Here is a 13,645-nt window from a genome sequence, read left to right as displayed (position 1 = left end):
GGTGGTGCTGGTGAAAGTGTACAATGATCCACAGTTTTGGCTCACAGGGGTGTTGTACTAGTATGGCACATGTGAATTCAGTGACTGCCTCATGTCTGACTGATGCAAATTCAGTGACCAGTTAAGACCAATTAAGAGATTTAGGAGCCACACACACACGTTACAGAAAAGGTGTTGTATCTGTTTATTGTGGCCTCAGAGTGTCACGCAACATGTGTGTGTGGTTCCTAATTCTCTTCATTGCTGATTTGATACCCCATGTTTGAGCCCTTTATGCAAAAAGGTGATCTAGACAACAGCTGGAGGCAAAAAAATATATCATTTCCCCCCAAAAAATAAAATTAGCTGAAGAAAAATGTATCTGTTTTTGCCATCAAACATGGGGGATTGGAAAAAAATCGTGAAATCAACAAAACCAGTAATTGATAGAAAAAAAAAATAATGAGGTCTCAGGCAGCTTTAGCAGGCAGAAAGCCATAAACCCACTCTCTGAGTGAATCTCAGTAAAATGTGCCCTTTAGTAATGTGACTGGATTCTACCAAACTCCCAGAATGGTCTGTTTAATGGGATTCAGGGTTAGTAGATCATTCTGACTATATGGAATTCATTTCCCTTCCTATGGCACAATGGTTTTAAAAATCTATTAGTAAAGTTTAGGCAGAATGCAGATGGATACTGTGATATTAAAATATACAATTAGTATAGGTATTGATATATATATAGTTTATATATGTGAGTGTATAGATAGGTCAGCATGCGTGTGTGTATATGAGTGTGTGCGCTGGGGTTCATTTGGAGGGGTTGAACATGACTTGCCTTTTTTTTGCCTCAACCCATCTTAATTATGTAACTATGTAACTATAATAGCATATTCATCAGTGTGATGTTTCTTTCCATTCTGTACCTGTAAGCCCATGTTATGGTACAAAGGGCAATGCATTTTTAAATATAGTTATTCAAATAGCCCAGCAGCATTCACATATAACAAGTATATAACAAGTATATATACATAATAATAACCCATACATTACCTGCTGGGCACGTTACCAGGCTCTGTACGTATTATCTAATTCCCAGTCAGCCATCAAACATATTTAAATTACATAATAAAAATATAATGACAAAAAGCATTATTGCAAATGATTGCAGTATCATGGGATACAAGTTGTAGCTAAAATGTTCATAGTGGGGCACGGCGTCACATCTGGCGCTTGGCATTTAAACAGCATTAGTGTGTGATCCTTTGGGTGCAAGTGCTCTGTGCCTATCGGTGCAGTGTGGTTCCTTCTATGCCAGGAGGATCCCTTTCATTCTCTGCCCAGTGGCCTGTTTTGTTTATTCATTTAGGGTACAAACAGAATGCATTCCATCCTGGCATGGCCGATACAAGTCATATTACTCCCGCCAGAGGAAAAGAGATGGGATTTGTTAAAGAATCCAGCAACTGCTGCAAGAAAAATAAAATCCTTCAAAGAATAATGAATTATAGTAGTGTTCCCCCTACAGACAGATTGATAGATTGCTTACAAGTCACTCTAATGTCCTAATGCACTGATGAAGCAGCCACAACTCTTTTACTGCTGTGCAGAAACAAATGAGGGTGTCAGGGATGATTCATTATAACATCTTAAGGTGATGCTCCTCTAATCAAAAGGTTGGAAAGCAACGACCCACATTGTTTGGGAGGACTGGGAGGTCACAAAAGCACGGGTGCTGTTGTAAATTGTGCTGTCACTTACAAGTGACACCTCCCATTTTTAACTCACAATTACATAAAGGAAACAATGGCAAGGCACTGATCAACACTGTCGTATAAAGCGCCACTGGCCAAAGGCTGGAAAGGCCTATTATGTATAAAAAGTGAATAATGTAAAATATGGACATTTCTTATGCCGTTTATTATTATGTGATGCAAACAACGCCTTTTATCGAAAAAATATCATTGATATTCTGACTTTGCACTTTATATTTCAACACAATAATTTACTAATCTTCAAGATGTACTATATACTATATATATGGCCTAAAAGATAATTCAAATATCCTGTTACAAGTTATTGAAATACAAGTTTAAAGAATACAGACTGTAGTAACATTTTTGTACTGTATTTAGCAACCATTTTTTCCCATGGGCTTCAATAGGGGAACATGAAGACTGACTTTCCCTGCAGATAGGACATTGAGGGCTTTGTTCATTTTTTTAGTGCAATAGGAGCACAAATGCAGGCAAACCTTTCTTGCCCTCATATGAACACTTCTATTGCACCTATTACTTATCATGTACAGCACTGAAAATCTGGCAGTAACTCTGTACTCAGCACCTATGCATACTGTGTTTCTGTGTTTTTTTTTATTTTTGTAGAGGAATGTTCATAGTTTGTAAATGCAGATTTTATTCAGTCAGTAACTCTTTAAGTACTGTGTATTTGTTATTCAAGAACAACAGCTCTGGCCTAAAGTCTCAGACATTGTTGGTTTGTGCATAGATAAACATATATTGCTTACATGCTGGTTTCTGAACAGGTGAGTTGTATTTATACTGGCAACAGAGCTGGATGATTTTGGGGTTCGTGAGCATTAAGTGCAGACCTTGCAGTATCAGGCTGGATGAAGGATCAATAAAGTCAGCAATGGGGACATCAGATAATATGATTCACATAGAAATTAGATTGTAAGATCCATTGTAGCAGTGACACACACTTTGTAAAGTGCTATGTATTCACACAATATAAACAGAAAATGATAATTTAACCTGATTGTAAAGACAGAATGGATATAGTGGTTACAAGCAAATAATGTTTCATATGTATATACAGTGGAGTGAAAAACTATTTGCCCCCTTCCTGATTTCTTATTCTTTTGCATGTTTGTCACACAAAATGTTTCTGATCATCAAACACATTTAACTATTAGTCAAAGATAACACAAGTAAACACAAAATGCAGTTTTTAAATGAGGGTTTTTATTATTTAGGGAGAAAAAAAATCCAAACCTACATGGCCCTGTGTGAAAAAGTAATTGCCCCCTGAACCTAATAACTGGTTGGGCCACCCTTAGCAGCAATAACTGCAATCAAGCGTTTGCGATAACTTGCAACGAGTCTTTTACAGCGCTCTGGAGGAATTTTGGCCCACTCATCTTTGCAGAATTGTTGTAATTCAGCTTTATTTGAGGGTTTTCTAGCATGAACCGCCTTTTTAAGGTCATGCCACAACATCTCAATAGGATTCAGGTCAGGACTTTGACTAGGCCACTCCAAAGTCTTCATTTTGTTTTTCTTCAGCCATTCAGAGGTGGATTTGCTGGTGTGTTTTGGGTCATTGTCCTGCTGCAGCACCCAAGATCGCTTCAGCTTGAGTTGACGAACAGATGGCCGGACATTCTCCTTCAGGATTTTTTGGTAGACAGTAGAATTCATGGTTCCATCTATCACAGCAAGCCTTCCAGGTCCTGAAGCAGCAAAACAACCCCAGACCATCACACTACCACCACCATATTTTACTGTTGGTATGATGTTCTTTTTCTGAAATGCTGTGTTACTTTTACGCCAGATGTAACGGGACACGCACCTTCCAAAAAGTTCAACTTTTGTCTCGTCGGTCCACAAGGTATTTTCCCAAAAGTCTTGGCAATCATTGAGATGTTTTTTAGCAAAATTGAGACGAGCCATAATGTTCTTTTTGCTTAAAAGTGGTTTGCGCCTTGGAAATCTGCCATGCAGGTCGTTTTTGCCCAGTCTCTTTCTTATGGTGGAGTCGTGAACACTGACCTTAATTGAGGCAAGTGAGGCCTGCAGTTCTTTAGATGTTGTCCTGGGGTCTTTTGTGGCCTCTCGGATGAGTTGTCTCTGCGCTCTTGGGGTAATTTTGGTCGGCCGGCCACTCCTGGGAAGGTTCACCACTGTTCCATGTTTTTGCCATTTGTGGATAATGGCTCTCACTGTGGTTCGCTGGAGTCCCAAAGCTTTAGAAATGGCTTTATAACCTTTACCAGACTGATAGATCTCAATTACTTTTGTTCTCATTTGTTCCTGAATTTCTTTGGATCTTGGCATGATGTCTAGCTTTTGAGGTGCTTTTGGTCTACTTCTCTGTGTCAGGTAGCTCCTATTTAAGTGATTTCTTGATTGAAACAGGTGTGGCAGTAATCAGGCCTGGGGGTGACTACAGAAATTGAACTCAGGTTTGATAAACCACAGTTAAGTTATTTTTTAACAAGGGGGGCAATCACTTTTTCACAGAGGGCCATGTAGATTTGGAGTTTTTTTTCTCCCTTAATAACGTAAACCTTCATTTAAAAACTGCATTTTGTGTTCAATTATGTTATCTTTGACTAATAGTTAACGGTTTTTGATGAGCAGAAACATTTAAGTGTGACAAACATGCAAAAGAATAAGAAATCAGGAAGGGGGCAAATAGTTTTTCACACCACTGTATGTGTGTATTGGTGCGTGTGCATTTTAATATAAAGTAATAAATAAGGAAACAGTACAACAAATACAACATACAGAATGTAGTGTGTGTAATAATAAATAAAATATATACAATTAGATGCAAGATTAAGTGCCGCACGCTAACTGACATGAAGGGAAGATGGTTCCTGACCCACAGAGCTTACAATCTGAGTGGGAGGAATTTTATTCAAAATGCTTCATTTTATTTGGAATCTGTGCTGCTTCTAATAAAGGTTCAGCTCTAAACTAGAATGTATACACACCAGTTACATTTATTGATACCTTTCCCATTTATCCTGTCCCTGTATATTAAATCCACAGCTGCCAGCAGAAACGTTTCCCCTGTTATTCCACTAGGGGGCAATATGGCTCAATCTATATCACATTACCTCTTTGATATAGTTGCTAGAATTAACAACTGGCCCCAAAACAATAGTCAATCAAACAAACAAATAAAAGTGTTCCTTAATTGTTTACTAAAGTTGTTTTTGTTTTATATAAATGGTTCCATACATAAAATAGAGACGTCAGTCTAGCATTTGCCCAGAAGCCTTAGTGGTATGCTGCCAGTTGTTACTCTGAATAGTTGCAAGGTTGCCAGTCTTGGGATTCTTATTTTATTTCTGAATCAAAGCATAGACTTAACTTTCTAGGTTCCATTATCTCCATCCTCGTGCCCCCGCGTGACCTCGCCTTACTACCCTCCAAGCTTTGCTCTGCACTCATTCCAGTAGGGCCAGCAGCATCCCTTTCAGTTGCAGTAGAGAAACCATATTAATGGGGATTATTTGTCTATTATCAGTGTATACCAAGTTTTGGTTTAACTCTTTAATAGCAGTAGGTGTAAAAAAAACAACCTGTGAAAAACTGAGTATACTAAAATTGACTGTTTTTCAAACAGAAAAATATGTTTTATACAATGTTTACATATAAAAACTAGGTTTTGGTTGCACTTTCCTCATCCTGACTGTGGTTCAGCACAGATCCCAAAGATGGTGATGCACTTGGAAAAATAGGGGAAATTAGGGACATGGGGCCTTCCTGCTGGAGAGAGCAACAAGCCCTGGAAGTAGAGGACAAGGACACATCACACCAGTCAACTGAACAAATTCTTAGGTATTCTGTAAGTCATTTTGGGGGTTATGTTATAAATCATCTTAAGTTTGCTACTTGTCTACTCCATAGCAACCAACCAACATCATTCAATGATCATCTATTGAAAACAAGCATCTAATTGGTTGCTATTGGTTACTAGATGTGGCCAGTTTACGACTATTTATTAAATTACCCTGAAAGTGTTGGGAGTGGGGCTTTTCCACTGGAATTGGGAAGGGTGACATCCACGTAAATATACAAGGTCTCTTTTCCAGAGCACGGCTTGTTGCACACTGAAGCACAATGTAGTCCCTCCACCACTCACGGGCCACTATTTGTACATAGGACTGATCTTGTCGCCTTCTGTCAGTCATCATGGATCAGGATTTTTGGGGGTCAACTTTTTCTTGTAAATGATGCTCTTTACATCCAGTTGTCATAATCTTGATCAGCCTTCTTGTATACCCAGGTGGGGACACAAGGCATGTAAACTACCCCACTTCGGTAGCACAAACCAGTCTTTTTGTGCAGTAGACACAGCATGGGCAGAACCCAAAAGTTCTTCTCAGAATCTGTGCTCCACCTACTATGGAAAGCAGAGGGAGTTTCAGAATCAATAACTTGAAATGAGGGAGGGTTTGCATTACACTGTGAGCCTATGGTTTGGGAAATGGTTCTTATGAGTATATTTTCTTTCTAAGTTAGTGGTTAGGCTCTCATTCTTTATCACTGCAGTGGAGCCTACTTATTTGTATTCTCAGGGACAGACCGGACTCTAAATCCGTTATAGCACATTTCCCCACCTCACATGTAGTTGGTGAATAGGGAAAGTAAGAAACATCTAATCAAGATAAAGAATAAACAGTGAGAAGAGCACAGTAGGTATAACATTCATAAATGGAACATTCCTCACTCACAGCAATAGGGAACTCTCAGAGAGAGGAGCGCCTGTATAGCAGGCAAATAAAGATGAAACAAACTTTTTCTGTATAAGATGCACAGTCAGTAGTTCATAACACATCCAGGAAAACATTTCTGAGCAACACCTTGCAAGAAACAGAGATTATTTCTATCTCTTGGTAGGAGACTATCAAAACCTTCTTGAGGTTCCCGCCGGACATTTCTTTTGCTCAAAGCTGATCAGATCAACTGTTTCAGTCTATTCAGCATTCTGTGCTTACTGTTTGCTTAGGGACTGAGGGAAAATATCAGGATGACCCAAAAGCAAGATGTTTCTCAGATCTAAACTGAATCAGACTTTTAACCCAAATAAGTAAAATATCAAGTGCTGAGGTGCAGTGTTTGATTCTTTCCTAAACTGGACTATAACTTAGATCAAGAGGCTAAAGCCCAACACTTTTTTTGTTCAACCCAATAGAAATGCGCCACTCGCAAATGAGGTGTATGCAGTTTGTAAACCAGTTTGTAAACCAGGTCACCAAGCATCCAGGTGCACCCACTGCCCAATCTACAGCACCCACAGTGTACAGAAAGCTGTGCCCACATTCCCTAGTCTTCAAAAGTCCCTAAGGTACATAATATTTTTGGTATATTACAAGGTATCTAAATGTGCCTAGCCAACGCTTCAATATTGCAATAACTGCAAAGCCCCTATAGTGAAGTGGTGCACACATAGTAAGAAATTATCAACCAGCCAGGCTGTCCTTCTAGGGTAGGTAAAATGAGGGGAACGCCTGCTGCCCCCCCCCCTTACTTACCAGGCACCTATTATATAGGGATCCAAAAGGGTTGATGGGGCCTGTCTGCCAGTAGTCCAGTGATAGCCATCACCACTTGTGAGGAAAAAAAATCAGCATTGTCCTGATGATAAATTAAAATAACTTTATAAGGTGTTATAATGTAACACATGTACAGATATAAAATGTCACATACAGAAGATGTTACACAATGGCAATGTTGTTATCATACATAGAAGTAGAATTAGCCAGAGTGCCAGTCAGTATCAGGCCACATAGGTTCATGTAGGGATAAAGTAAAGTAATTAGTTAATAATCAATGTGGAAGTGGTCCAAGAAGTTTAGATATAGCATTCCAAGGGCCACACAATCAAGCGTATATATAACCATTCCCTGAGAAGTAGGGCTTTAGCCCAGTATCCTCCCACAGATAGGGGAGGTTAGTGATCTATATCCATAAATGTAAAATTGGGTAATGAATGGCCCATTCTAAGAATGTACAGGGCCACTGCTTGATCTGCCTTTCCCCCCATAATGGTTACTAATCATAAAAGCAATTATTGTTGCCGTTGGAAAGCCTTTTTGGAGCGGTAACTCGTCCGCTATAGCAGAGATCTATCACGGCAAGTAACTTGCTCTGTGGGTTACTACCCATAGTGTGGTAAACATCTTGCCAACCATCTTGCCAACATTATATAATACGCATGGACAGGATATGATATAGATCACATAGATAGGCATGCATCTTGCCCCTATGTGAGTGAGGGAAGTTCAGGCCAATCAAAAGGCACCTACATGTGACACAATCCGGGCACCTGTAGCACCCAGCTTCTTTTGTGCAGATAGCCAGATAGTGTGTCCCTTTTTCAAGCCTTTAGAATCTGTTCTCATAAGTATGTCCCTGAGAATCCTCCCCCTTCTGTAGCCCATCATGGGTTTATCCGCAAAGTGCAGGGATAATGGCTCATCTTGAATGATCATGGGCCAGCTTCTGTTTATACACTTGGATAACTGAGAAGAACCAGAAGATAATGTGGCTATGAAAATCAATGGTGCAGCCTGGCTGTTTAGAGGCTGCTTACATTGGAGTAAAGGTCCCCATACACGGGCTGATTGTAGCTGCCAATATCGCCAAGCGAGCGGATCTTCACGTGTATGTTGTAAGGCTCATTGCAATTGCTCATCTAAGGGCTGTGACACACGGGGAGATTAGTCCCACTGGCCATTTACATTCTCGCCGGTGGGAATGCATTGCGGGGAGATTAGTCGCCCGCAACAACGAAGATTTGTCACTTGGCGACTAATCTCCCGTGTGTCACGGCCCTAACAAGGATTCCTTGGATCCCCTTTCCTGAAACCTTTTATACATTTCTGTCAACTGATTTACAGCAGAGTCCTTAGTACTATTATTTCTAATGATCGTAAGAAATTGGGAATAAAGAATGCCTTTAATGGTGGCAGGTCAGTGGTGCATGCAACATGGAGTTCCTATCTGTTGGTTTTGGAACTACCTGGTATATAACTCTCTGTTGATATTATCTTCATATAAATTAAGGGGGAGATTTATCAGTGTTTGAGTTTGATTCATTTTCTTGATTCAAGTTTTTTTTGCGCTAAAAAAAACTTGTATTCAAATTACAGTTCAAAAACTCAAATGTCTTGGATTTAATTGCAAAAAAACCTGAAAACTCAAAGCAAAGGCAAGAAATATTTTCCAACTCAAAACTCAACAAAATTGGAGGCATTCAAATTTTTTATTCGAATGAGTTTCCTTATTAATATAAGTGAGCATTCAATGTGCGAGTTTATTCAATTTAGAACTCAAATTCTCAAATTTGGAAATTGATAAATAAGCATAGAGTAGGCCTAAATGTAGGCTTAATGGGACAATCCTAATCATTCAACCACCGGTGGAAAGTAGATCCTCCTTACACTCCCCCCCACAGCAAGAACAGATCATCTGTATAGCAAAAGTAGGTGAATAGAACTTTACACACCAGAGGGAGAATGTAAGCTGCCTTAACATCAAGCCTGTAGAGGTTGGCATAGCATGTTGCCAAGGCACTTCCCATCAGCATGCCAGATATCTGCAGATAAAATGAGCTCTGAAAGCGGAAATAATTTCTGATCAGAGTAAGTTCCAGAAGTTGTACCAGGAATTCCGCGGGTGGGTCACTGGACGTGGTTGTTGAGAGAGCCCCTTTAGTGGCCTCAATGCCAAGGTTATGAGGTATGACAGTATAAAGCCTTTTTACATCCATGGTCACCAAAAGGCATTTAGCAGGAATGTCCCTCAAGGCATTAAGTTTATTCATAACATAAGTGGAATCCTGTGTGTAAGATGACATTGACTGTACCAACAGTTGTAAATGAGAATCAATAAAAAAATGGTAACAGCCTGGTACAATGAGTCCACTGCTAAAGTAATTGGCCTACCTGGTGGTGCAGAAAGGGACTTATGGACTGTAGGAAGTGTATAGATGATAGGTACGTGGGGATAGTCAGTAACCATAAATTAGTATTTTTTAACAAAAGTAATTTTTTCAATAAAAACACTTTCTCTTTTGTATCAAATCCCTGTGTGTGCAGCACTCTTTCTATTATATATATATATATATATATACACACAGGTATGGGACCTGTTATCCAGAATGCTCGGGACCTGGGGTTTTCCATATAAGGGATCTTTCTATAATTTAGATCCCCATACCTTAAATCTGCTAAAAATCATTTAAATATTTAATAAACCCAATAGGCTTGTTTTGCCTCCAATAAGGATTAATTAAATCTTAGTTGGGACCAAGTACAAGGTACTGTTTTATTATCACAGAGAAAAAGGAAATAATTTTTGAAACTTAGAATTATTTGCTTTATAATGGAGTCTATGGGAGATGACCTTTCCGTAATTTGGAACTTTCTGGATAACGGGTTTCCGGATAAGGGATCCCATACCTGTATATGTTTTAGTCTCGGCCGAATCCCTGCTACCACGGGTGACCAAGTCACTCAGTCGGACAGCTTAACAGCATCAATTTACTTTTACAAACCCAAATCATGTGTAGTATTAATGTTTGTATATATAGTTATGTATGTGTTGGTATAGGTTGTGTGTGCGGGTTTACTTGGAAGGTTGAACTTGATGGACTCTTCAACCCTATGTAAATATGTACAAGATTGATAAAATGAAAATGCAGGGCAATTTGTTGTAAATGACCCTCTGACATTAAGCATCAACTTGGTTACCTGTTATTAGGTATGGACTCAGACTGGTCCTGGCATGTCAAGTACACAGAGGCCCAAACAGGTCCAATAGTGACTCTATGGCATCTTATAGCAGCTCCTCTGGCATTTGCCAGAATGTACAGATTGCCAGTCCTGCCTGCTATTGGCTTTGTACAGATCCAGAATGTAAAGAATAATACCTGGCACTGCATAGTCCTGTCCCTACAGGAAATTACAGATACTGCAGGTTATCGGGCCAACTACTCTTTAGGAACATCAGTGCTACCATATCCTGCCCCTTACTGAAGTAGTGAATACATATGGATTCTTTCAGCTGCTCACATATTTCTGCTTTAAGGACTTAGTAATAAAGGAACTTTGAGAAAATCAGTGTTAAGTCAAAAGCTTTTATCTGGCAATGTTTTACCCAGCCCAGTGCTGCTGTTAGAAAGTAACTTTACCACAAAGCGTCTGTAGTGCCAGGACCGACAAATCAAACGAGGCAAATAATTTATGTATTTTACTTCTTTACAAAGGGATGGCTCCATGCTGTGAGCGGGAGGAACAAAAAAAGGGGGATGTCAGACACGCTGGAAAGAATGACTGCTGTTGTGTATGGGGAACCATAATGTGTGCATATCTGGTAAAGTACATTCATTGTTACACTGTTCATTCTTTATTAGATGGGTTAAGAACGCTCTCCAGTATTTCAAAAATGCCTTGGATTGGCCCCTACATTGTTTTATTTTTGTGTATGAAGATGTAGTGATTGTAGACTGTTCTGTCCACTGGGGCAGGGACTGATGTGATGGGTTAGCAATCTCTGTATAACAGCCGCTTCCCAGCAGGACACGCTTTAGCCTGACAATTGGGCCAAATGTAAATAGCAAGAACTCCCTGGGTGCTGAGAATATTATCATTTATTTATATCAGCTACCCCACATGACTTTTCCACTTGTATTGTCACCTCATGAGGTATGCCTGCTGGCTTGCCAATGAACCCAAGATAAGAGCGAGATATGGACACACTGCTAATGTAAATAATACATGTGTTTTTGCACAGACAGCACAAGCACCCTTAGGCTAATGGCACACAATGTGTTTCCTACAATGCTGGAGGCAATGCCAATCCAGGCCCATGCCACACATGGTAGGAACTGGCTGGAGTAGTAACTGAGTAGTAACTGGCATGAAGGGGTTCCTCCTCTCACTGCAAACAGGGCAGATTCCATCAACTGGCCGTTGTGTGCACAGTGGCAAGCAGATGCCATTCCTGTCACTGGTATTTGTTTTCTTCACCACTTAGTGTGAGTGCAAGGCATTCTGGGATTATCTATATGTATCTAAATGTATTAACTCAATTATTAGCAGAGTACATAATATAATATTACAGTAGTGATGTAACTCACAGCAGTATATTATATTGGATAATAAGTTACCCATTTGTATTTAATAGGAGTGTGTGGGGATCCTGCTTTCTGGTGCACTGAAGAACAGAGCGGCCAACTCGTATGTTTTTGCAGTGTCAGACTGCATTTAATATATATTTATAAAAAAAGATTAACTGACTTTGCCCACATGGAAACAAAATACAAGGCTGGATATTTTTATTTCCTTAATAATAATAATAAAAAAAAAAATACAAAATCATGATTCAGCACTACATGTGTTCTCTGCAGCCACCAATGGGACCTTCTTGCTTGCACACTAAGAACTTGCCAAATGTATCCATAAGGCACTTCGATAAGATGATCTTTATTTAAAAAAATAAAATATGCATTGAAGGAACATTCTGAAATACAAGTCTTTCGGGTGATGTTTGTATGTACAGTATTGTACATATTTACACTCCTTGTGTCCTGCTGTTATAATGGAACCTTCGGCTGCCTTGTTAATTTCAGGGCCTAGAAGAAAACACAAATGAAGGAGAAGCTGACACTCATTACACAAAATCAAGCTTAAGTGCAATACCAGTATATGAGCATTACAACCCCCCCCCCCCCCCTGAAGGAGGGAGTGTATTTTGTATTTAGAAGAAACCTATACTCACCTGTTTAACAGAATGAAACATTTCTGAGCACTTTTGCAATTTAAATTCACTTTTCCATGATATTAAGTTTGATACTAAGTTTGTTCAGTTCTGTTGCTCATTGTAACAGGGGCTATAAAACCGAGCAGAGAGGAACCAGGAGACACTTGCTGCTCAGTACCATACACTTTTGCCGATCTCTGAGGCCCCAGACTGGACCAATAATCATTACATAATAATGATATTAGCAGTGAAAAACCTACTAATATCATGAAATATAAAAAAGTAAATATGCAGAAAGTGCTTAGAACTGGGCAATTTTCCATAAACTATACAGGGGGTAAATGCGTTGATTAGCTTCTCACAGTCGCAGCCTGGCCTGTCTCTAACTTGGTCCTTGTATATAGATTTATATTTAGTGATTTAATTTGAAGTGATAAACTAAAAGAAGCAAAATCAGATATATTTAAAACTCCTCGTGCATTATTCAGGATGAGACTGATATGCAGTGAAGCAGAATGTACGATTGGGCACATAAATATATTCATATATAATGCACAAGCGCTGACATGCAATGTCACACAGCTGAAGCACAGAACTGAAAGATCCCATACAGTACCAATTAGAATAAATGGGCTTACTCTGGTGCTTGGGTTAGACTCAGTAACTGCTCAATGTAACACATAAAGGATAATGGACACCCTGCTTTTATATATGAGAATGATGTGGTCACGCAACTCCTTGGTGACTTCTGATAAATAAGAAAGAGTGCTTTCATGCAGGTCACTGAATATAAAGGCACTTCTTTACATTTTTGAGCAGGGGGTACATTATCTCTTCTAATACATATGGTTTTCCTTTTGGTAGGGGAACTTGTGTTAAGGCTCAAAGGGAGCTGCTCTGCATGGCCAGGAACGATACATACAAACCAACATTAATAATAATGACAGAAATGACTTCTCCAAAGTGGCTAAAGGGGACACATACTTACCACTATACCTTATGTACAATTGCTCAGAATTCTCTTCTGAGCACTTTTGCATTTTACATTTTCTTTTAGAATTTATGCTATTATCCTGTTTTACACACTAATATCAAGTGTCCAGGCAGGGGTGTACAGAATGGCAAAAGCTTACTTTTACTGATAC

At 39.3% G+C, this 13,645-nt stretch overlaps 1 protein-coding gene across 1 annotated transcript in view; it reads right to left on the bottom strand.

The window, feature by feature from the left end:
- Positions 1 to 12,061: 12,061 nt before the first annotated feature.
- The window catches only part of slc10a7 (solute carrier family 10 member 7), a 113,357-nt gene continuing 111,773 nt past the window's right edge, over positions 12,062 to 13,645 (bottom strand). The window contains 1 exon segment of the mRNA NM_001004977.2: positions 12,062 to 12,372. Coding sequence (NP_001004977.2) covers positions 12,334 to 12,372 — 39 coding nt within the window. The 3' untranslated portion in view covers positions 12,062 to 12,333.

Source organism: Xenopus tropicalis, chromosome 1, assembly GCF_000004195.4.
Source record: "Xenopus tropicalis strain Nigerian chromosome 1, UCB_Xtro_10.0, whole genome shotgun sequence".
Lineage (NCBI taxonomy): Eukaryota > Metazoa > Chordata > Amphibia > Anura > Pipidae > Xenopus > Xenopus tropicalis.
The sequence above is the reverse complement of the archived record's forward strand: the minus strand, read 5'-3'. Positions and strand labels throughout refer to the sequence as shown.